General features: G+C 37.9%; 1 protein-coding gene across 4 annotated transcripts; it reads right to left on the bottom strand.

The window, feature by feature from the left end:
- Positions 1 to 464: 464 nt before the first annotated feature.
- Positions 465 to 26,000, bottom strand: LOC306888627 (zinc finger CCCH domain-containing protein 18-like). 4 transcript variants are annotated; one of them, XM_079447063.1, is made up of 19 exons: positions 25,466 to 26,000; positions 23,450 to 24,342; positions 22,674 to 22,758; positions 22,169 to 22,326; positions 21,977 to 22,072; positions 21,488 to 21,645; positions 21,031 to 21,060; positions 20,830 to 20,941; positions 17,594 to 17,889; positions 7,917 to 8,102; positions 7,638 to 7,763; positions 7,392 to 7,487; positions 5,748 to 5,990; positions 3,269 to 3,385; positions 2,957 to 3,153; positions 2,374 to 2,564; positions 2,189 to 2,288; positions 1,936 to 2,032; positions 465 to 1,512 (listed from the first exon to the last, which is right to left on the bottom strand). In XM_079447063.1, the coding sequence occupies exons 2-19, from the start codon at positions 24,329 to 24,331 to the stop codon at positions 1,287 to 1,289; spliced, it is 3,396 nt and encodes a 1,131-aa protein (XP_079303189.1). In that variant the 5' UTR covers positions 24,332 to 24,342; positions 25,466 to 26,000; the 3' UTR covers positions 465 to 1,286. The 4 variants fall into 4 exon arrangements, with proteins under 4 accessions (XP_079303189.1, XP_079303188.1, XP_079303190.1 ...); XM_079447062.1 differs by having other exon boundaries at positions 25,811 to 26,000; XM_079447064.1 differs by having other exon boundaries at positions 2,189 to 2,285; positions 25,811 to 26,000.
- Between the last annotated feature and the right edge of the window lie 71 nt (positions 26,001 to 26,071).

The following is a 26,071-nucleotide window of genomic DNA, read 5'->3' as shown; positions in this document are numbered from 1 at the left end:
TATTTAGCATTATATTTATTAATAAACTATTTGTTTTTTATGCTAAACTTAATTTTTATGACCCAAGAGTTTGAAGTCATATGTAATTTGTATTATATTCAGCTACACTGACACAAAATCAGAAGTACACAACACTTATTCTAAAAATCATGAAAGCTTAATCATTTAAAATGACTCACGAAAAAATGTGGGTGTATCATAGATTATTTAACTCCTACAACTTATGACGTAAAAAAGCACAAACAACGGAAGATGAATAATGTTCCAACCCTGTCAATAAATGATCTCACTAATTTGCCTTAGGTATTGATTCTAAGCAGGATAAAGGATCAACAGGGTTAAGCAATAAAATAAACCCACAAGAACCAGTGCACACAGTAGAGCATCAGACCTTCATAATTATGTGCACAGATGGAAAAGTCCTCCATGCAATCTTTTCATTGAAGAGGAATCATTTCAACAGATTTATCTTTATCAAAATAGTTTATTAAGAAGCTTTTTTTCTGTCACAAAAAGCAAGACGGAATTATTCTTTATCTCCGGGTGTCCCCATTGCAGCCTCTCACACTTTCAACTAAAAATGAGGGACGATAAAATGCAGGTTTTCACTTGAAAAGCTAGGGGAAACGATTCAGAATCTTAAAAAAGCAATACACATCACATCACTGTCATTGGTTCTCTAGAATCATACACTTTAAGCAACAGGTATTCTGTCACCTGACTGTAGTTGTACATTGTGAAAAACAGCTAAATACGTGGTGGTGGATAGACAAATTCATTGGTTAAGGTGGACTTTCCTAACTGTAAGGTTATGAAAAGGTAGTTTCAGATTCTTTGAGCAGATCCAACGTCAAATGCGCAGATGTGTCCAGGATGGTCCAATCAGTTTAAGCATACGTCTGTCACACCACAACGCACCACATAAAATAACAGGAGTGGGAATAAAGCAACTAGAATATGAGAGAGAAGTGATTGTGGCAGGATGAAGAGCAAAAATGTGCGCTGAATGTACAGGTTTTTTTTAATCTTTGAGACACACTACAGTAAAGATTCCGTCTTCCTGCGAAAACAAACAAGTGAACATGGCCACTTCTCAACTTTATCACATCAATATAAAATCTAGACAACCTCTCTCTGAGGGCAAAACAAGCAGAAATGTAACGGCAGTCTCCTTTCCCTAGGACATTTATGCCCTTAGAGTTCAGAACAGCGACCATTTCCCATTTCTGGCAAACACTGGGCGTCGAGAAAACAGATGTCCCAGAAGTTGGATGACGCCAGGTTTATTATTTTCCAGGGATTTTGGCCCTTTTGCGGGCTATGGCGTCCTCGACAGCCTTTAACTGTTTCAGCAGCTCCTCGCGACGAGAAAGGGTGCTGCTCGGCTTGCCTGATCCGGAACTAGAAGCGGAACCAGAACCGGATCCAGCCCCGGGAGCAGGTGGTTTACCTGCAGACACAGCAGCAGGACCTTTCCCAGAAGACTTGGGTGGTGGAGATAAAGGACGCTTCCTTGAGAGAGTAAATATAAGGAATAGAGTGAATTACAAACATGGGATATTTTTAAATCTCTAGTCTTAGTCACACAAAGATAAAGCTTTTGTTATAAAACACCTTGATCCACCATGCACATAAAAAGGGAACTAATGCTGAACAAACATGGGGATTTTTATTTACTTATTTTTTTTTTATAAAAGCTAGATTAATAATAAAAACCACTCAACAAATAGAATAAGAGACATCGCTGTTATTTATACAAACAGACCCATATTAAAAGGGCAGCTAATAGTTGTCATGCAAACAAATCAAATCAACAAATTTGAATTCATTCAAACATTTTTCCCTACATGAGCATATCAATTGACTACTGGAAATCACCACATATTTGAAGGGATATTCAGAATGTGTGACTGAAAAGAAAGTGGCAGTGGGTACCTTTCTCCTTGTGGTGGCATGGGCCGAGGACCCTGTCCTTTGGGCCGATCCATTCTGGGGGACAGCAAGGGTCGACCGGGCATCCTCCTCTCTCGACCTACGGAGGTATCAGAGAGTAAAGCTTGAGGAGATCACTGCGAGGTACACATCTGAATGAACTTCCGGACATCCTTTGAGCAAAGAGCTTAACCACAACCGTTTTTCTAGTGGGGTTTTCTAATGGACAGTTAATGCACCGTGTCATGTTGTTTACCTCTGTCAGGTGAAAGCGCTATCCTCTTGCTGAGAGGCGAAGGGGGTCGCTCTTTATCAGCAGGAAAGTACCTTTTCCTATTGCCCCTGTCGGTTTGCTGCTAGCCAAATAGGAATAAAGAAGTCATTGAACCATCGTACACTTCTGCGCAGCTACATGACTGTAACGACACCTTCCCCATTTACCTTGTTGAGCAGGGTGAGTTTGATGTCCTTGTGAGAGCCGTATCCTCCTGGAGGACCCATAGGAGGCGGGTGCATGGGGTGACCTCTGTTTCCAGATCTAGGCATGCTGGAGCTGGTTTTGGGAGGGAGACCGGAGGGGTCCACTCGTTTTCGCTCATCTTTGAAAGGCTCGTCTTTCTTTGGCGGTTTTCCTTTAAGGCACACCAAACAAAAGAGCACTGTTATTTTAGTAATATTTATATACTACCAAAGTATTTAATAATGCTTTGACTTACTGTTATTTTCATTTCATTTCCTTTTATTTCAGTTTATGTGCTTCCCATTTGTATTTAAAGTTCGTATATATTTCGGTTTAGATTTATTTTGATTTCAGTTATAGTTCAGCAGCTATTTGCAAAGCAACATTTCTATATTTTCTAACTTCAAGTTTTTCATGTAATATTTATATTTTATTTCACAGAGGCTTAAATTCGGTTCATGATTTTTAGTTTCATTTTTAGTTCACAATTACATCACTTCAAAAGAGTAATGTTAAAATTATATTAATGGCCTGTTGGAGTCTCATGCGACAAGGCCACAGTACCTCTGTCTTTGTTGGGGACCCTGTCCCGTGGAGGGCCCCTTTCCTTGCGGGCATGGCCTGGAGTGGGTGATCGGGAGCTGGCGGAGGACACGGGGCTGGCCAGGTCAGCGTACATGTCATCAGAGTCGGCGCTCCTGACTGAGCTACTGCTGGAGGAGGCGGATGAGACAGATGACACGCTACTGACCGACAGAGACCTGTGAAACCACACAGACAATCTGTGATACCATGATATTTGCATTTGATTTTTTTAAATTATGAGAACATGTAAAGATAGATTTGTTTTTTTGTTTGTCTCGGTGCATTGCATACCTAGATTTGTGGGACCCGGAACGAGACTGGGATGGTGAGGCGGAGGAGGAATGGGATCTTGAGCGTGAGCTGGAGCCAGAATAACTGCTGCCACTTACACTGCCACTCACTGTTTGCCTGCCGGAGAAACAAACAGGAAGAGAGAAACAGAAACATAAAATGTTGGTTTATACATTGTAGATGAAACTAATGTCAATAATTAGTGGAGTTCAGAACTGATTCCTTTAATGAATCGTTTAGAAACTCATGGATTATAGGTTAGGTTCGGTCTAATGATTCCTTCATTGAATCAACTCACTGAATCCATCTGAACAGTTACCGAATCAATGAACCTGATAATGAAGCTTCAGAAGGTTAATTCAGACCACAAAGTATTTCTGTAGTCATTACAAATCAGCAAGTGAAAAATCCAAAGCAAAGGGAAGAACACATAAAGCATCCATGTCACACTTGATGTTCTTCTGCATCACAGCACAATATTCCCCTTCAACAATAATAACTGTGGACAATACAATGTAAATCTTTAACAGAAGCCAGTTCTCAATGTAAATGTATCTACAGAGAGTAATCACTACAGTACACCGTTACAAACTTCCAAAAGATTTCTATTTCATATAAATGCTGTTCTTTAAAACATTCTATTCATTAAAGATCCTGAAAGAAATGATCACGGTTTCCAGACAAATATTAAGCAGCACAACTGCTTTCAACATTGATAAGAAATGTTTCTTGAGCACCAAATAAGCATATTAGAATGATTTCTGAGGGATCATGTGATATTGAAGACTGGAGTAACGGCTGCTGATTTTCAGCTTTGCTACCACAGGAAAAAAATCATGTTTAAAAAAAAAAAGTTATTTTAAATTGTAATATTACACCCTTTTTATATAAAAAATATTTGTATTCTATATTTGATCAAATTAATGCAGTCTTATTGAATATGAGACTTTCCAAACCAAAAAAAAAAAAAGTGAAAAATCACATGACTTGACAGCGTGAAGTGAATGCCAGCTGTCTGCACTTTCAATCAGAGAAAATCTGAACACCTTACAGGCAAAGCACACCCAAATTCTTGCCAACTGAAATAATCCGTGTTAATTTTTTTTTCTTTAGTTTTTTATTATTGTTGAAGGGTTTATCCTTTGCCCTATTGCAATGTTGCTAATACAACATTACAGGACTAGTTTCTACATGATCCTCGCATTTCAAAATAACAGCGTGCACAAAAATATAAATCCAAACAAAGGGGATGCAGAAGATTTCAGTGACTTCTCAGTGTAGCATGTCCTTAACAGACATGAATAATGCTTCATAATGGTGATTGGTGATTTTCTTCGAAAGAAATCTTGTAGACATGGCCGGTTAACAACCGCCTAACAGCCACCCACAATACTCAACCGCAGAGCAACAACCTACAAGTTTTGCATGGGCAAGCACCAGCCATACTGCCCTAAAAAAAAATTACTTACTGATATTAATATGAAATATTAAAAGGTTTTTCTGTATCAGATGTGCTCCTAAATACCAACAACATCTGGCCAAATGCCAATGACATAATGACAGTTATGACAACTATGAAGTCCACAAAAGCTTCTTTGTTCTGAACCATTAGAACAAGCAGGACAGGAGATTTTCCTGAACACCCACACAGGGTATTCCACATCCACAGTGAAACTTCACTCTCACTGCTACAGATAACAGAACTTTGTCACATGCTGCTTCCCTGTGCTGAAAAGCGCCTTTCTAGACACTCACTCACACAAACACAGAACACTGGTCATTGGGTAATGGTTCATATGCAAATGCACTCAAAACACAAATGTCAAAAAAACTAAACAAAGACACAAGCACACTAATCAAGCCACAAACAAAATCTCCAGCTCTTATGGTGATGCAATCCTTAACCTTAAAGAAAAACATTCTGCTATTTACTACTAACCCTCATGTCATTCCAAATCCCTTTGACATATTATTCCATGGAAAACAAAGTGTAATAAAATAATAAAAAAAAGAAAACAAAAAGGGCTCTAACGCCAAGCTCCAAAATTCAAATAAAATAGATTAGAAAAAAAGAAAACTATAGATTCATGCTCTATATTCCAAGCTTTCTGTGACAAAGAGACTGAACTCAAGAAAACAGAACATTTTAAGTCATTATTCACCACTTAACATGCAGGATTGCAAATAAAACCATTTTCAAACAGGCATCAAACTCTCTTGGTTAAAAAGACAACTATTACTATGCTATTATTTTGCTGTTTGTTATTTTGGAACTTGACAATCCTAGCCATCATCACCTCATGTGGAGAAGGGAAAAAACCCCTCTGCATTTTACAAAATAAATAAATGTGAAACATTTTCCAAGGACACGAGTAAATAATTACAGAATTTTCATTTTTGGGTGAATGACTGTGAAACAACCAAACAAAGAGCGATATTGTGTGTCAGTGGCAGAATGAACATGTAATGTGTGCTGTACCTGCGAGATGGGTTGTGCTGTTGACGTTCTTTCTTGCGTCCTTCTCTCATGTTGGGCGGTTCTCTTGGTTCTCTGGGTCCACCAGGAGGTCGTCCAGCTGGACGGGGGTTGGGGGGCTTTGCCGCCTCCGTGATTGGCTTGGGTGGTTTCCCTGGCTGTTCAGGCAACGAGGGGCTGGGCATTATTTTGGGGGGTCCTTTCTCCCTGCGAGGAGGGGGGAGTGCACCAGGCTTCAATGGGTGGCTGAATGAAAATACACATTTGCACGTGCATGCAGTGAGTAAATGAGAAGAGCAGTACTGACAACTATAGCTAGAAAAATAGGCAAAACACTAAAAACTAAAGCTTGTGTTTATATAGACTAGTATACTGTTATTCAAAAGTTTGGGGGTGGTAAGATATTTGAATGTTTTTGTAAGAAGTCTCTGGGCTATTTTACCACCTGGTCACTTCATGCATTTTCTCTGATAGGTTATCTACCTGATCGTGAAAAGACCTTGTGTAAATGCCCTACGAAATGCTTTCAAGACTGATTTAAATACAAAATACGATCGCTCAAACCACTTCAGGAAGTGGTCTGGGACACATTCCAGACGAAACTGGACAAGCGCAAATGCACCTGGTTGTTGAAACCACATATGTAAATTTTACTTCTCCCAAAATGATAAAATAATAAAGGTGTGAGAGCATTATAGGCTATATGAAATGTTATTGTCAGATATAACAGCGATAATGCTACATGCATCGCTGCAGCTGAGCATCTCTTCAGAAATCTGACACACATACTGCTGCAAATGAAACTGAAAGTCGCAGACGCAAAACAAAATCATCTTCATTAAAAGTATTGAGACTCAATTATCTTACGAGTGCTAATGCCATGCTCTCTCCTACTGCAGTCTTCGATCATGAAATTAGCTTATGATGAATAAAATTAGCTGATTATTAAACAAAATAATCTTCGTTAAAAGTAGTGAGACTTAATTATCTTACGAGTGCTAATGCCGTGCTCTCTCCTATTGCGGTCTTCGATCTTGAAATGAGCTTATGATGAATAAAATGCAGTGCATATCTGTTGCTTTCGTGACGTGAACTGTTAAATATGCATATAGCGCAGGAATTGAAGATCGTATTTCAATCCATTTTGCAGAGACACACATTTATGTGGCTAAGTGTAAATGGAACCATTTTAACAAATCAGATAGATATCTGATCACTAAAAACATATAGACCCCTTCAATGTTTGTAAACATCGAAAGCCTAGGTTGGGTGCGCGCGCAGCATGGGGTCAGAAAAATGGCGTGGCTAATAGACCGGCATAGTGTGTCAAGGTCTTTGACACCACAGGACCGGGAACAGTACCATTCTAAAGTTGTTTTAGCTAATGGCGATTGTCTGCCTGATCCCGAGCTCCTAACAGAATAGGTAGGCAACACGTACATAGTAGACCACTTTTAATTTTTGATATGAAGTGAGCACTACAAACACGAGCCTCTTTGATCATAGCATTGTCCCTAGCTTGCAGCCACAGATGTCGTCTATTTTTATTTTTTTTTAAACGGATGAGATACTGCAGAAATCCTGAAAAATTGGTAAAACAGTAGTGTATAAAACAAATGTGTTTTGAGAGCATGAGTGTGTATTTACCCTTTCAATGCAGCAGGAGGCTGCTCAGCTTTGTTCTTATTAGTGTTCCTTTGTGCTGAGGGGGTCGGGGAGGGTGAGGAAGAGAAGGATCGCGATCTAGACAATGGAAAGTAAAGTTATTAGTAACAGCAAACAGTCACAGTAAAAGCCAGTCAATTATAAATGTAGTATACTGAATATTCTGGAAGTCATTACAGCAAATTAGCATGGCAAATCAAGATATTGTCGTGAAATGTTATATCTTGCCTAGAGCGGCTTCCGCTGAAAGAGCTGTGCTGAGAGGAGTGACTTGAGTAGGAACTCATTGAAGAAGAACGAGATCGGGAATGGGAAGAGCCAGAACCCGTGAACGATGACGATCGGGATGAAGATCTGGAAAATTGGAGAAATGTATAAATAAAGCATCACCGCTTAGCTTAAAAGAATAGTTCACCCAAAAATTAAAATTAATTTATTTTCTCATTCTTCTGTCATTCTTAATCTGTATTTCTTGATGTCTCAATAGTTCCATGGCAGGTATCTTACCTAGACGAATTGGAAAGGGAAACTGAAGATCCGGAGGGCCTGTGTCGTCTACGTCCACGTGGAGGCGAGCCCATAAGACCAGGTCTTCTCCTAGGGGATTTAGACCTGAGCCAGGGGTCTTTCCATTCATCTGGCCTCTTGGGCAATGGGACCATCTCCTTCTTAGGTGGTGGCTCCATTGGCCCTCTGAAAAGAAAAACAAGGGGATTTAGCACCTATAGCGTGACTTTCTTTAACATGACAAACATCTCAATGACCTATTTCCTTTAAAGAACTTTAACATTGGAAGTTCTCTCAATGAAAGTGGCAGGTAGAATTTCCACATTCTTTAGTTCTCTTAATGAAAGTGAAATGTTTACAATTAGCAGGTAGAATTTCCACATTCTCTGTAAAAGAAGCTGTCATTGACATGGTAAAGTCAGCATAGATTTGTCGTCATTTCATCTAGACTCAACATAAGCACAAGTTTTCCTTAAACAATATACCAGTTAATTTCATGAAAAACAATAGAAAACCCCTAAAAATATGCATGCCAACTGACATTATCAAATCACCAGTAGGTAACAATATTAAGCAATGTTAACATTAGATGTCATGCGTTTTAGAATGATTTTAGAATGTTTAAGTGTTCACAGGAGGGAGTTGCTATAGTGATAAAAAAAACGTAACAAAATTGAATTAATTTTTGTGAAATGACAGTAAACTGAAGTGTATCAAAGTAATTTAATATGGAGGCAGCAGACTATATTCTCTTCACTGACTTTGGAAGTCATCCAATGGTTCATCAGGACGCTAGAGCTGCCAACAAACTTCTCAAGTAGTGTCAAATGTCCCTTTATTTGTATCACTTCAGAGGCCTGTCTTATGCAAGTCTTTGTACCCACCTTCCCACAAAGCAGATCTTGCATAAACTTGAAAACCGGATTCAGTCAGCTGTTGTTCAAATAAAATGTATTAGCTTTATGCTGAATTACTAAATTACCAATATTGTCGTCTTTAGCCCACTTTATTTGCGCCAGGAGATATAGTGCTCTCAGGTCACATGTTTAGTAATTAAATAATAACTTTGAAGCAGTTGTCTACCATTCAAACACCACACCAGATAACGCAGGTAATATGAATGAAATGGAGAAACTACCTTCCCACACAATTCCTGTACAACATACTAAGTAAACAGTTGTTTTCCGGCAACTAGGTATATAGTTTATAATCTTTGTTAATGTTTGTTTCCCTTAGATGAGCCCCAGATTTCCCCTGTGCTTCAGTTCAAACAAGCATTGAGAACTGTTAATAATATGTCAAAATAATGCCTTAAAATTCTTGGTTATTGCTGGCTCTCCAAAAATCCCAATTGGATGTTCAATTTTGTGGATATTCATGGATTTGGATGTTCATTTTATCTGGATATTCATGGCTTAAGCTGTGCTAAATCAGACTCGGTGACTTTCAGCCCATTAAATGTAGTGAGCAGACCTTGGCGGTCATATCGCCTGACCAGCTGGCCCTCCAGTAGTCCCATATGCAAGTTTAAGTTCTCTGGATATTCCTTGTCTAATTTTACTAAAGCTGTTTGGACAAAAGTTCAAGTTTGGGAGTTTTTGAAAAAGTTGCTCATTAATCCTTTGGTTAATTAAAGATCATTACATTATGCTATTAGTTAAACTCTGGGCATTCCACATCATGTATACTAAATAATGCCTTCTGAGTAACGTGATCCAGCCTAGGACCTGGAATGTCCTTTTGGGTGATGTCAGAGAGTAAACAAACCTAAGGTAAGTATTGCAGTGTACCTAAAAATAGTACAGACAACCAGAAGCTATTTTTAGAAGTGGAATCTGAGCTCACCTTTAATTTCCTGTTTGTACGGAAAAAAGGAAGCGGATCGTTCCGTGAAGAGGGATTAATGCAGAGCTGTAACACGGCAAATCCCCAAATAAAAAAATTAAATACAAGTAACAGAAAATGGGAGACAAATGTTTTCTTATTTTGATGGTTCAAAATATTTGATCAGTTTAGTCATACTTGAATATCCGGTTTCATTCTTAACTGTGTGAAAATCTGATTACAAAAGTTAATTAGCAATTTGTTAAAATTACTGCACACACTATTACTCAAAGGTTTGAGGCTGGTAAGATTTTTGCACCGAGGCTAAATTTATTTGATTAAAAACAGAAAAAAAAAAGATAGTAAAATTGTGAAGTATTATTAAAATTTTACTTCAGCCTTCAGTGTCACATGATCCTTCAGAATTTCTATAAGCTGATTTGGTGCTCAATAAACATTTCTTATTATTACTATCAATATTAAAACACTTGTGCTGCTTAATATTTTTCTGGAAATGATACATTTCAGAATTTGATGAATAGAAAGTTCAAAAGAACAGCATTTATTATAAACAAATCTTGTTACATTATAAATGCATTTACTGTTACATTTAATAAATTTAATTCGGTTTAATTTAATGTATTAGCTCTACACATGCTTAATGCATTTTGTCAAATGCATTATCAGGAGAAAAATAACAGCTCCAAAATATTATCTGGAATGTTTACAAATGTAAGCATGTAAGATTTAAGTATTTCATCAGCGCTCCATAGGGCACGTGTCAACAAGCCTGGGTGTTTCTCTCATCAAAAACAGCATTCTGTCAACAGGAAGACACCTGACTTTTAACCTTGTTCGTGTGATGGGATGCCCTTGTTGTCATTTTTCACAGTGTGAGCATGATAGATATCAATGTTGCGCTAAACCAGAAAGATCCTTAGAGGAGCTCCAGGTAAAACCACAGCTAACCGAGGTTAGGAGCTGTGTCAGGCCTTTCCAAGGATCGCTTATGAGTTAAGACTTCCAAATGTGACTACACTACAAGAATATCTTTAAAAATTACACACTTGCATTATATTCTGACTGATACAGAACGATTCCAGCATAAATAAATAATTCATTCATTTATTCATATAAATCTGTAAGATTGACATTCATTCCAGGAAAGTATGCAGATGCAGAGACATTTGTAATAACAAAAGGATAAATACAACGCTTGTAATTCATGCGTCTAAAAATAATATTTAAAAAAACAAATCTATCCGGAAAAGACATTTGAGTGTATTGCTTCATGCTTGCAGAAGAATCTCTAATCATGACATCTTATCTCTGCAGAGAATATCGGAAAATGAATCAAGATAGTTTAAGACTGAAGTCATTGCATTTTTTTCCTCATCACGGGAACCGGCATGATCTGAAACTCGACTCCTGGAAGATATTCAGCCGATGATGTAACTTTCAGTCACACCTCCATGAGCAGGTTATAAAGGTGCGCTGTACTAAAATCAGACTCAGACAGGAAGAAAGCCATTAAGGAAAAACAGGCTATAACAAAGCAGCTTAGAAGATCACGACTTTGTGAAATATGACAAATTAAAATAATTTGCTTTTTTTTTTTTAAATGGTTTTAAATCTAACTGCATGAACACGTTTGGCTATTTTTCAGTGGACAACCCCTTTCTGACATGACTCTTGTTTACAAAGAACAAACCAGAATACCTGTCATTTCATCCTTTCTCTGAACGTATCACCTTTGTGACGTACAATGATGAAACCTACAATACCAACATGAAAACTGACGCTAAAGCACAATTCCAGTATTGCAAGAGCCACTCGTCATAAGCGGACAAACAATAAACAGGGTTCTACCAATAACCTGTTTTGCGGCATACTTAACTATTGTGCTATATTTTGCTATAAACAGGACATTCATTTTATTCTTGGCTTGGCATAGTTCCAGTTCTACGTCTAAATGTCACATTACACAAATTGTACGTCTAAATTGTCACATTACACAAAATGTGACAATGAAAGTCAGCGTAGAGTACAGAGTGGTGAAAACCACAGAATAACTGCTAGGTCAGCAAAGACACACTGGGCACGACATCTAACAGTTCAACTAATGTTTCAAAATGCCCTGACATTATAGTGAAGTCTGGAATATCACAGGAAGCCGAATAATACAAATTAAGGAGAAGCAGACCAAAAGATCAATACATAACAATGAAGGGGGCGACACAGAGGAATATACCAGACATAGACACAATGAAAAAGAGAACCAGGATCAATTCCTCTTCTGGCCTCTCCATATCTTTGGACAATCCTGATTCCATAAAAATACATTTCCATTTAAAAAAAAAAAAAAATCACTCAAATGCATACTTCAAAATAAACCCAATGATAAATTATGACTGACAATTTAAACTTTTTTTTTTTTTAAAGAAGCTGTGATTAAAAAAAATGGGTTTTTATGGAATAATAAAAATAAAATAAACTAACAATTAATACTTCAACAAAATAGATTATAAACTGTAGGCTTATGTTCAATGACATGAAAATAAACAGTATATTAACGTTTAAAGCCACATTTTGTAATGTATATTGCACTATTTCTTCTGTCTGTTCTTATTTCTTGATTCAACAGGTCTGGCAGTAATCAGGCCTGTGTGTGTCTAGTGAAATTTAACTCCGCTTTCTAAAGTAATGTGGTTAATCACAGTTCTTTCATGATTTAACAGGAGGGGGCAATACATTTTTCACGTGGGGTCAGGTAGGTTTGGACAGCTTTTTTCCCTTAATAAATGAAATCATCATTTAAAAACTGCATTTTGTATTAAGTTGCATTATCTTTGTGTAATATTAAAATTAGTTTGATGAACTGAATCTTTTAAGTGTGACAAATATGCAAAAAAAAAAACAGGAGAGGGGCAAAAAATCTTTTCACGGCACTGTATACATGTATATATATGATCGTGACATGTAAATATAAATGCACAGCACAGTACAAAACATTATTCACAAGTTGATGAAACGTGCCATGTTGTTGCCATGAAATGGACATTGCAATAGTCTTTTCTTCCCTTTTGTGACTTACATCTGAGTGACTTGATTTCGTCCATTGGCAATTGATTGGGTCATTGCCATTTCTACTGCTGTGATATCAAGCGAGTGAGTTTGTCCCACTCAATTCAATTATGAGGGCACATCAGTAAAATAAATAAGTAAATATATGATAAATATAAATGGTAAATCTAAAACACACTGTTGTTTATATGAAACATTTTAAAGGGGTCATCGGATGCCCATTTGATGTAACCTGATATGATTCTAAGAACAGCCTGAATTGAGAGAGAATTTTTAAAAAACCACTGGGTGGATTTTTATCATTATAGGATGGATGTGTACACACACTTCCAACACATATTTGTTCAAACAACTTGAAAAGTGAATATTGCATCCGATGAACCCTTTAAATGTAAGTACTTTTCCCAAATCCTCACCTCTCACCCTCTAATTTCTCAGGTTTATTTTATTGTCATTCACTTTTAAATCACGGTTTTTGCATCTCTTACTGTGGTAAAGAGTGGGAAATTAAATATTTCATGACCATGAATTAAGAATTCGTTCCTATCCTCCAACCTCTCCACTATGGGCAAGACCAAAGAGCTGTCTAAGGACACTAGGGGCAAAATTGTAGACCTGCACAAGGCTGGGATGGGCTACAGGACAATAGGCAAACAGCTTGGTGAGAAGGCAACAGCTGTTGGCGCAATTATTAGAAAATGGAAGAATTTCAAGATGACTGTCAATCTCCCTCGGACTGGGGCTCCATGCAAGATCTCGCCTTGTGGAGTATCAATGATCCTGAGAAAGGTGAGGGATCAGCCTAGAACTACATGGGAGGACCTGGTCAATGACCTGAAGAGAGCTGGGACCACAGTCTCAACGGTTACCATTAGTAACACTACACCGTCATGGATTAAAATCCTGCAGCGCGTGCAAGATCCCCCTGCTCAAGCCAGCACATGTCCAGGCCCGTCTGAAGTTTGCCAAAGACCATCTGGATGATCCAGAGGAGGCATGGGAGAAGGTCATGCTGTCAGATAAGATCAAAATATAACTTTTTGGTATAAACTCCACTCGCCGTGTTTGGAGGAAGGATGAGTACAATCCCAAGAACACCATCCCAACCGTGAAGCATGGGCGTGGAAACATCATGCTTTGGGGGTGCTTTTCTGCAATAGAAAATCTATGGAGGGAGCTGAAACTCTGTGTTGCCCAGCGACAGCCCCAAAACCTGAAAGATCTGGAGAAGACCTGTATGGAGCAGTGGGCCAAAATCCCTGCTGAAGTGTGTGCAAACCTGGTCAAGAACTACAGGAAACGTCTGACCTCTGTAATTGTAAACAAAGGTTTCTGTACCAAATATTAAGTTATATTTTTCTATTGTATCAAATACTTATTTCATGCAATAAAATGGAAATTAACTATTAAAAAAAAAAATCATACAATGTGATTTTCTGGATTTTTTTCTTATTCTGTCTCTCACAGTTGAGGTGTACCTACGATGAAAATTACAGATCTCTCCATTCTTTGTAAGTGGGAAAACTTGAAAAATCAGCAGTGTATCAAATACTTATTTTCCCCACTGTAAATAAACACACATGCATGTATATATTTAAAGGTGCCATAGAATGCATTGATACAGTATTTTAAATTGTTCTCTGATATCTACATAGAAGGTATGTGGCTTAGGGTAAGGGCAAAAAATATCCAGAAACGATTTTACATGTCCATTTACAACCCTAGGATTTCTCCCTAGAATGAAACGGATGCGATTAATCATTTGACAGCACTAATATATATATATATATATATATATATATATATATATATATATATATATATATATATATATATATATATATATATAATAAGTTGTTGCAAAAAACATTTACTTCTATCGTAAACTGAGCCACAAATGGCGTTAGTATCAGTTCAGGTGTAGTATCAGTCAAATGCAGTATTTAGTTGCAGTTTCAGCCATTGGCAAAGTTATGAAATGCCATTGCAATTCCATTATTGCCATTTCAAATATCAATTTCCTTAAACGAATCAGACTGATCTTAGACATCAAAGCACTGAGTAGCGATGCCCCAACACATTCAGGTAAAACCTGAAACGGTGATGACACACCTCTCAACGTCACAGGGAATTGTTTGCGAGCAAACAGAATCGATCTAAGTTCACACTCGTGTTTACCACACCTGGGAAATGGTTAATGCCGTGCTTTAATGATTTCCTTCCTGAATTTCTTTGCCAAGTCGAAAAATTCCCTTGTTTCATGATCACGTGATTGCTACTATAATAATGTGTTCTGAATCATTTACTTCAGCTTGTTATAATAGGTAGCACAAGGACAACCTTTCACCAGTGATGCAGGTAATGCAAAGCTAATGTAGTAATTCCAAAATCATGCAACATGTTCTAGTCGCGGAGGCTTTATTTCCACACTGCATTGACAAGTTTCCTGAGGATATTAAATAAAAAAAGTTCAACCTTGAAACACTGACAATGTATTATGCATGTTGTACAATTACACACATAAAATAAAATAATTGCTAATCCATACCACCGAGAACAAATAATGAACTTTAAAACAGGGTTTTCCTGTACAATTCCCATCTTCAACTTGTCAAACTAAGAGATCCCAAACTCTAGGTGGTTGAGCCAATTGATTAAGATAAAATTGTGTCAGGCAGGCTACACAAGCAAACAAACAAAAACTAAACACAAAGTTTGGAATAATGAAGATTTTTTATGTTTTTGAAAGAAGTGTCTTATGCACATCAAGGCTGCATATTTTATCAAACACACAGTAAAAGCAGTAATATTCTGAAAACATATTACAGTTAAAAACACACATACATATATATATATATATATATATTTTAATGCAATTTACAATGATAGCAAAGCTGAATTTTCTGTATCATTTCTCCAGTCTTCACTCTTCAGTGTTACATTATCCTTCAGAAATCATTAGAAACATAAGATTTTCATTATTCCAAAACTTTGACCGATAGAAGGCATAAGTGTTCACACCAGACACAATACACAATCACACCAAAATACACAACCTTCTAGCCTAAGGTGAGGTTATGTACGTACATTAACAACAATTTGGAACCAATATAACTGTAATTTAACATACAATTTAATTGAATATGAGTGGTGCTAATGTAGTATTATTGCCCATTAGAAGACAGGTCCCAAATAACAATGCTGAATTGCATATCCAGCATTGCCAATGAAACACAAAGCACTTTACTAACCAAATCAGAAGTGCTCAGTAGAACTGAAACTGTTTATAGATCAGTCACAAGGGCAAAGAGTATGATCGTGCATTTTTACAAGTCTCAAGTTGACCTAACTGTTCACACGAAATTGGTTATATGACATGAAGTTTAGAAATTTGAGACGCAACAGAGTTCTCTGAAGTCAAACAAATCATTTAGGTGTGAATCTCTCCCTAAACTTGCCGGTAAATGACTTCATGCAAGTATTACTGTCTCCTTTTAAGGAATTCTGAGAACACAAGTCATTTACTCAACACAAGTGAGTCGGAAATTTTTCCATTTTGTGTGGGATTTTGGCTTAATTAATGAAATGCAAATCTATCTAGGAAAAATGAGAGCTGACCTGACATAGAAGGTCAAAAGCGCAGCACTGGTGTGGCCATGAGATACAATCCTCCTGGAAATTTCCCATAAAGTGACCATAATCAAATATGCAATCTGAGTCTTTGGTTATGCAAGTGTATACAGCAAAGAAGAAATTACTGTTAAGGGAAATAATACTAACAGGAGAAGACTATTGTGATAGTGTCAGGAAAGACCAAAATGCCGGAAGTTTCAAAATGAGCGATAAATTTGCAACTTGAAGTGTGCTAATGCAAGAACAGTCACCCTGCAGTGCTTTCCACAAAGAATTAGTCAAGTGTGAATTTGGGCCATAGATGCGTTCTCAATTCATTTAATGTTCACTGACAGTTTAAATGTAACATACCAATATACAGCAACTATAATGAAGAACCTTGTGCAAGTGTACTCACTTTGAATGGGTGAAAACAAAAATATTAAAAGTATTATTTTTTCTACCTTTTATCCACTTTTTATTTTAGTTAGTTTTACTTTATAAAAGATACATAGCTAAAATTTCTACTTCTCAGTTCGTCAACCTCACAATCTGATTTGAACTTGAATTGAATGTCGTCATCTGAATAGTACAAGCATCACATACACGTACGCAGAAGTTACTTTTTGTAACTTCTAAAGAAAAATAGAGCAGACGCTGGACAAAGATGAAGCTTTCTAAAGATGATTAAGCTTTCATGCGTTCGCGTACACCTCAAGTGGACTATACTTCAAAGGCCAAGTATACTTGGACCTTTAATCAGAATTTGATACTATCACAATAATAGAGCAACATGCAACAAAGGGGAATTTAAATCACTTTAAAATGCAGCAGTCTCTGTAAATGATTGCACAGACAACACCGAAATATTAAATGGAAATGCATGTAGATTTTGTGGTCAGAATTTCCATCCCAAATTAAGTACCAACTAACCATGAACTTCACAAACAGCGCACACTTCAAGTTCATTCATTGCAGCAGACTTTAAATAAAAATGTCTTTACAGACTAAAAAGACTTACCACCCTCAAAATTGCGTAGCAGCTGGGCATTCAAATTGGAACTGCCATTTTTCACCAGATTTTAATGTGCATCACGGTCTGTGACTTCTTAGCATCCCATCTAAGACTAGTGTTAAGCAGGAAGCTTTAAACTCACCTGGGTGGCATGTTCATGGGTGAACGTGGTTTGAGTGGCTTCTCCTTCTCATCCTTCTCATCCTTCTTCTCCCGTGGCTCTCTGGGAGGGCGCTCTCTAGGCCGTCCCTCCTTTTCGCCCCGTTTCTGATGATCCCTCTCCCATTCCTCCTTCCTGCGCCGGCTCTCCTTCTCCCGTTCCCGCTCTCTCTCTCTTTCTCGCTCTCTCTGTCTGCGCTCCCGCTCACGGTGGTCTCTTTCACGCTCCCGTTCCCTTTCGCGGTGGCGCTCGCGTGGATCTCTTTCCCGCTCTCGGTCCTGAAGCAAACAAAACAATTCTCAGTTGTTCAGTAGTACAAATACATGCGTGTGTCTCTCAGGAATACTTCATTCTGATCAAATACAGCACTGAACAGTAGGGATTGGCCGACTGTTTGGCCGGAGAGCAGTAATGGCTGATAATCACATTTTACGACTCGATCAGTACTCACTACACTAGGCCGATCTCACAAACCGATCACAATTTGATGACGTCAACGTGTGAGAACAGAAATGATTTGGCACCGCAGTCATGTTATCTACGGTGTGGAAATGCTATGACATTTCAAGAAACAATGAAAAATTCGCTATTTGTTGTGTATGTTTTGCATGATGAATTGATGGTTCATTTTTAACAGCAGATTCAGTGACGTTAGAGCTGATCTGTGCATCAGTGTAAGTGTCTGCGGCACGTTACGGCTCCACGGGAGCCAGAGCTGATTGCGGCCGCTCTAGTCAGTGCATGTGTTTATACCGGCCAGCCGTGGTGTGTTTGGAGGACAGAACAAAACCTCATCGGCGCCGTAAGGGGTAACGATAACATAATACGCTGATCGTAGGCTGCTTTTAAATGAACATTTATTTATAAAACAAAAAATATCTTCTTTGGCCATATTAGCCTACTCAATAGCATTAACACAGGCTTTACTCCTTTTAAACTTTATCTGGAATGTCACCGTTTCTGTCACTGCAACTTCCCAATCAGGCGAACACACACACAAATGAAATCGTCTGCCTGATAAAAAAAAAAAAAAAAAAAAAAAAAAAAAAAAAAAGGTAGTTAATTTTTGCATCATTTGTCATTTATTTTATCCACCTGTGACCCACCCGCAAACAATCAGAATGCATTTTTATTGCCCTCTCTGTGGATTATCCGCAGCTCCCATGGATATAACCTTGATCGAACTACTCTGTTTTGTTCTTTCAGTAGTTTAAATGTTTCTATCTTCTTTCCTCTTCAGTCTTATATTGCACAGTATTAAACCTCATGAGTTACATCAGACTTCTCCATGCTGGAGTTTAAATGTTTAGATTTATTTTGTCCAATGTTAAATTAAACCTAATGAGTTGCATCAAACTACTCCAATTAGTTCTTTTAGGAGTTGAATTTATTTATTTTTTTTATTAATTTTGTCCTGCTCAGACTTGTATTGGACAATGTTTAAGTTACATCAGTCTTCTCAATTTAAGGAGATTGAATGTTTATTTTGTCCTCCTGAATTTACTATTGGATAATGTTCAAATAAACCGTGTGGGTTGCATCAGACTGCTCCATTTTGTTTGTATTTATTTTTGTCTTATATTAAGTATCCTGATATACATAGATATGCATAAACCCCATTTAAAGGCATATTAAAATGTTAACTGTATAAGGAATAATTTTTGTGATTATTTATATAACATTATTACATATGTTATATAAAGCTTGCCTAGAAGCATCAGAATCGGCATCGGTCGATCACTATGACAAGAAATCGGTACTCCGTGTCGGCTGCAAAAATCCTGATCGGAGCATCCCTACTGAAAAATCAACTATTTTTGTATAATAAACATACACTCACCGGCCACTTTATTAGGTACACCCGTTCAATTGCTTGGTAACACAAATTGCTAATCAGCCAATCACATGGCAGCAAATCAATGCATTTAGGCATCTAGATGTGGTGAAGACGACTTGCTGAAGTTCAAACCGAGCATCAGAATGGGGAAGAAAGGGGATTTAAGTGACTTTGAACGTGGAATGGTTGTTGGTGCCAGACGGGCTGGTCTGAGTATTTCAAAAACTGCTGATCTACTGTTTTTCACGCACAACCATCTCTAGGGTTTACAGAGAATGGTCCGACAAAGAGAAAATATCCAGTAAGCAGCAGTTGTGTGGACGAAAATGCCTTGTTGATGTCAGAGGAGAAAGGGCAGACTGGTTATAGATAATAGAAAGGCAACAGTAACTTCAAATAACCACTCGTTACAACCAAGGTATGCAGAATACCATCTCTGAACGCACAACACGTCGAACCCTGAAGCAGATGGGCTTCAGCAGCAGAAGACTTCACCGGGTGCCGCTCCTGTCAACTAAGAACAGGAAACGGAGGCTACAATTCGCACAGGCTCACCAAAATTGGACAATAGAAGATTGGAAAAATGTTGCCTGGTCTGATGAGTCTCGATTTCTGCTGCGACATTCAGATGGCAGGGTCAGAATTTGGCGTAAAGAACATGAAAGCATGGATCCATCCTGCCTTGTCTCAACGGTTCAGGCTGGTGGTGGTGGTGTAATGGTGTGGGGGATATTTTCTTGGTACACTTTGGGCCCCTTAGTACCAATTGAGCATCGTTTAAACGCCACAGCCTACCTGAGCATTGTTGCTGACCATGTCCATCCCTTTATGACTACAGTGTACCCATCTTCTTATGGCTACTTCCAGCAGGATAATGCACCATGTCACAAAGCTCAAATCATCTCAGACTGGTTTCTTGAACATGACAATGAGTTCACTTTACTCAAATGGCCTCCACAGTCACCAGATCTCAATCCAATAGAGCACCTTTGGGATGTGGAGGAACGGGAGATTCGCATCATGGATGTGTAGCCTACAAATTTGCAGCAACTGCGTGATGCTATCATGTCAATATGGACCAAAATCTCTGAGGAATGTTTCCAACACCTTGTTGAATCTATGCCACGAAGAATTAAGGCAGTTCTGAAGCCAAAACTGGGTCCAACCCGGTACTAGCAAGGTGTACCTATTAAAGTGGCCAGTGACTGTATTTTGGTAATTCCTGTTATATAATTTGGCCTACACATCATGTGCATGCACACTGTAAACATTTAAAAGACCCAGCATCAGTAACTTTGCACTTTAGTTTTCTAATAAAAGCTCTTTGGAACAATAGTAAACAAAACAGTAAAACAGCTACACTACATGAGTATGTACTCACAGGGTAGTATGGCAGTGGGGTCTCAGTGTACTGCACTCGGAAATTCTCATACTGGCCTCCTCGCCAAAAAGCTTCCATCTCATAATCATAGTATGGGTCGCCATACGGATCACTACCACATAAATAGTTGTTATAAATGTACAGTTGGGAAGGACAAGTTAATATGTGCATTTTCGATGGGAATTGATTTATGATACTCACCCATAAGCTGGATCTCTGAACTCAATATCACTGCAATGCAGAAAGAGAAAACAAAAACATTACAATATGGGTCAGAGCTTACGTCCATCTTTTTTAATAAACAAGAATAATTTAGGATCAAATTTACATGAACTAATAAGAAACAATGTATATTTTGGGTGCTGCAATGGATCAACATTTTGTTTACCATTTTGACCACCTTTTTGCCATTTTAAATGGTCCTGCAGTGTGACAAATACATTTTTTCATAGTAGTTAAAAATATAACTAGGTCATGGAAACCAATATGCATAAGAATTAACAAAATGCTTTTAACAATAGTTTTAGATGGATGACAATTACCTTTAAGTATGTAAACTGCCACAACCACATTTGAACTTCATGAACCAGCAGAAACAAAGGTAAAAATGGAAAAGATCACTCTCTGATTAAGTTCCTGATAAGTCATTGTTTCGTACCCAGCATCTCTAATTTCTCTGGTGATACGATAGCCGCGCTCCCTGAAGAAGTCATTTTCTTTGTCAAAGTCACGGTCATCTTCACCTATGGTTACAGTGAAACGTTTTTCCTCAAAGTCGGGTTCCTGCTCTTTACGGATGGTGGCTTTCTTCAACACCTAAGGGAACATATTTTGAGTTGGAACAAGTTGGATCATGGCATTCAGTTTAACTGGTAACCTTTCTTGTTTAACTAATTCTCTGCCCAGTAAAGAAAGCATCGTATTTAGCATAGCATGAGTATAAAAATACATATAATGTTGTCTCAGTTGCACAGTTAACCCTTTTTTTGTAATCACAAAACCACTACAGAACACACTACAGACTCATCTGAATAGCTGAGTTCCCCTCAAAAAACCCAGAAACAATATAACAATACCTAGAAATGGAACTTTTTAAATTGTTCACTCAAAAACAATTTTAAAACAGGTATGGTGGTGATAACCGTACTTCTTTGGCATGTCTAAGGCCTCTTTCCCAGGCGCTTTCCACCGGAGGATCTAGAGGAGGTGGAGGAGGAGGCAACTCTTCCACAGCAGGGGCTCCCTGGAAGAAAACAAGATTCAAATGTTGAACTGAAATTTAAACTTTTAATTTAGGAAGAAACAAAATAGTAGAAAATTAATCACAAAGGATGTATACCCAGGGGTTAGCAGGCATGAGGGGGTGGGGTCCACCTCCTCCTCCAGGGGGTGCTCCGTTAGGAGAGAAGGGATCTGGCTTGGAGATGAGGGAGTAGTTGCCTTTATCATTGACTCCTGGATGGATGAACCTACAGATCATGCCCCAGGTGCAGTTACCTGCAAGAGACCAGACAGAAACCATTGCAATATTTAAATATATAATATATTGATAGTTTAAAAAAAATTCCAATAATGGCATAGCATCAACATCAAAACCATCCACTGCTTTGGAATATTTGCTCTTAGGACAAATTTGAAGATACTGCATTCAATTGCTCCCCCTACTGTTGTAATTTAGGCACACACTGAACTAAACGTGAGGCTTATCAAACTTCAAAGCGTGTTATCATCAAGGTAAATTGTTAGATTATCGCCTTGGGCTACATAAACACACCATTTGACATGTAGAAAAGCTGTATCAGCAGATTTAAACTATCCAGGAAATCACATGAATTTAGAACTACCTTTCATAAAAAACCTGCAGATGGGTCGGGGTCTGATCTTCCTGTCCATGGGATCCTTCACCTCTCCCTCCTCAAGATCATCATCCTAAAAAATTAACAAAAACTCTCACTACAGAACTTCTTAATGACTGGTTATTAATCAATCTAAACCAAAGGTAGGTGATTTACTGTGTAAACGTTTGGGGTCAGTAAGATTTTTAAATACTTCACTCTGCAAGGATGCATTAAATTGACTATTGAAACATATTTCAAATAAACGCTGATCTTTCGACTTTCTATTCATCAAAAAAATATCATGGTTTCCACAAAAATATAAAGCAGCCAACTGTTTTCAAATTCTACTTGAGCACCAAATCATCATACTAAAATGATTTCTGAAGGACTGCGATATGTTGGAAATTAAAATTACATTCCAAAATGTTTTTAAATAGAAAAGTTATTTTAAATGTTAATATTATTTCACAATATTACTGTATTTTTAATTAAATAAAATGCAGCCTTGGTGAAAAAAACAGACATTTAAGAACTTTTAAAAATCTTGATGACACCAAACTTTTGAATGGTAGTGTAACTACGTATTTTATTTACATAAAAATAAACTTACACAAATGTCCTTGGGTTAAAAAAAAAAAACAGACTAAGTTAAAAAGCAATGGTTTTATCAGCAAAAAATAAAACAAGAAAAAAAAATATTATTACTTGCTCTGCAGTGGTGAACTGAGATTGAACAGCTCCTATTATCTTATGCTAATCACAAATGATTTCAACATACTTACATCTATCTCTCCCTCATCAATCTCTCCATCATCTTCCTCTTTCTTTTTATCACGGAACGAAACTCTCCTGCCTCCCTCCCTCGAGTCCTCAGATTTTCTTAGTATTGTGTCTTTGTTATCTGGGGGCAAAATTCGTTTTCTTTCCTTTTTCTTCCGTCTTTTCTCCACCTCTTCATCATCCTCTTCCTCATCTTCTCCATCCTCCCCGGCGGGACCCTTCTCTCCCTCGTCCTCCTCAGGAGCAGCAGCACTCGGCTCTTCTGGAACCTCCTCATCATAATCCAGCTCATGTTCATCCAGATCTCTGGACACAGAAGATTCGTCCTTCAAATCACTCACTACCATCGCCGCCCTCCTCCGCCGCCTCCTCTCTTCTTCCTCATCATCCTCTTCCTCAAGCTCAGCACGGCCAAGGCCAGACTTGGTAGTTGCCTCATCTTCCTCATCTCGCTCCTCTTCTGCTGGGGTGAAAGGTCGTTCGTGTTCTGGCCCTGGCGAGTCAGGATCAGGTGATCGCGGCGTCTCAAGGATTTCCTCCTCAGGAGACTGGCTAGCATTCTGTTTGCTTCCTCGGACTGTCAAACCGAGGTCTTGTTGGTGGACGTCTTCTCTCTCCTCCCTGTCCATCTTGTAGTCTTCCAAGTCTGATACATCCTCAGTATATTCTCGTCCAGCTGCTACCCTGTCTCCATCCTCAAAGTCCGAGTCTCCTCCACCCTCCTGTACTTCATTCTCATCATCCTTCAAAAGCTCACTGTCTGACACTCCCTTGTCTACTTCTGCTGGGGACTCGGGCGACTCCAGCAGCTCGTTGTCGGAAAGACCCTTCTCCTCCTCCTCAGGAGATTGTGGGGACTGGGTGGGGCTCTCAGGCGTATCCATCAGCAAGAACTCTGAAGCAGACATTTAGTATCAGCCAAACAGTTAGTACAGAATAGAAAAAAAAAAGTCTAAGACCCAGTCTAAATAATTCAAACACTTTGCAAACTACTGGAAATCTAACACTTAGAACAAATCTACTAAATAATTATTTGGCAGGTAATGTTTTAATTAACATTAATTAATTACATTTAATAACAAATACATTAAAACATAACATTTATAAAGATAAGAACAGATTTTTCCATTAAAATAAGGTTTTACAATTATATTTTAAATATTGACATCCTAAAACCAGTAGCTTCCTAAAACACTGCCTACAACAAATTTAGTACATTCATATTTGGCATATGATCTTTTTTAATTCTAAGTATTAATAAATATATTAATTTACAAAAACTATATATATGTGAAGAGTTCAGATGCAAAATCCTAACTTCCGTCTGAAATTCTTTTAAAATTAGCTTTTTTTTTTTTAAATCAAGTTTCTATATTTATGTTCAGTTATTTCACTTTAATTGCATAGAAAAGGACCTATACCCCCCATTAGAATAAAACTACTGAACCTAAACATAGAAGTCCGAGAAAAAAGAAAAATTAGATGGCACTTAGAAGCTTTTGCATCTGAATATATTATATATGAAAAGTTAACAAGATTAAGTCAATGCTGGACCTCTGAGGGTTGACTTAAAACTAAATATAAAACAACTACAACTATTTGTACTTGTCAGCTTTTAAATATGTTAACATTGTTCAAATATTTTAAAATGTCATACTGTTTGTAAAATTACCGAAAATAAGCTTTACTGCGGTTGATATCTCACATATTAAACGCTTGTTACTATTTATTTTTGAAGGACAGTGTCTTATACAAAGCTAACAGGTTTTATTGTAGCAACAATCATTTTAATATCGATGGTATTTAGGTGAAAATGATACAATGGTGATTTTATATAAAAGGTACACTTTCATAAAATCCCTATTAAAAATAATTAATTACCTTACTAGTCCTTCCATAACAACACCTCAATATTAGCCTGCTAACGTAAAATAGCTTAACCGCATTCAAAACTTAAACTCATAAACTCTTCCATACCACACAAAGGCCAATCATTGAATCATCTGGAACTTGTTTACCTTCTCAGATTTAAGGCAATGGATTCATGAGAGGGAGACCGACACACGTCTTACTAGCCGCTTTATCTTTAACGGGAGAGCTCGTCGATGGCGATGCGGCTAACAGGCCTGAATCCTGCCCGCACACGAGAAAACGACACCATTTCCGACATTTTCCGAGCGATCGCGCCACTTAAACGCCTAGACTTGAGCTTAAATAACACATGCGTTACTTAAGTCTAAATTCACGAGTTACTGCGTTGCACGATGTTTCTTCGATGCACACAGGCTAAAATCTCATGCAACAATAAAGCGCTCCCTCCTGCACAACACACGGACATCGCGTATTAAAACACATTCGGTCACCTTTCAAACCACAGAGTCTCGGGAGACAGGGTCTCAGTGTAGGGAGTCACCCGGTCTCTCTCCTTGGGGTGACTGTGTTCAATAATGAGCGATCTGTCTGGGGTACTTATTTTTCTCTACCGGAGAAATTCATAAACCCTGCACTACACAGTGAGAGCGGCCATTATCCAGACGTCATCAAAGCGCGACCAGATTATCCCCCCCGTTGAATAGAATACACAAAGTAAAAGAAAGGAAATATTAAATCATTATTAGAAAACA

Source organism: Barbus barbus (assembly GCF_936440315.1).
Source record: "Barbus barbus genome assembly, chromosome: 22".
NCBI classification, from domain to species: Eukaryota; Metazoa; Chordata; class Actinopteri; order Cypriniformes; family Cyprinidae; genus Barbus; species Barbus barbus.
Note: the sequence above shows the minus strand (reverse complement) of the source record. Positions and strands in the feature narration are given on the sequence as shown.

Excerpts from the sequence above, each read along its gene's own strand:
- LOC306888627 (XM_079447063.1), bottom strand. The coding sequence starts at position 24,331 with ATGGATACGCCTGAGAGCCCCACCCAGTCCCCACAATCTCCTGAGGAG. Across the intron at positions 17,890-20,829 it reads CCCCACTGCCATACTACCCT|GACCGAGAGCGGGAAAGAGA; the intron begins GTGAGTACATAC and ends TGTTTGCTTCAG. Across the intron at positions 2,565-2,956 it reads GGTCCCCAACAAAGACAGAG|GAAAACCGCCAAAGAAAGAC; the intron begins GTACTGTGGCCT and ends TGTGCCTTAAAG.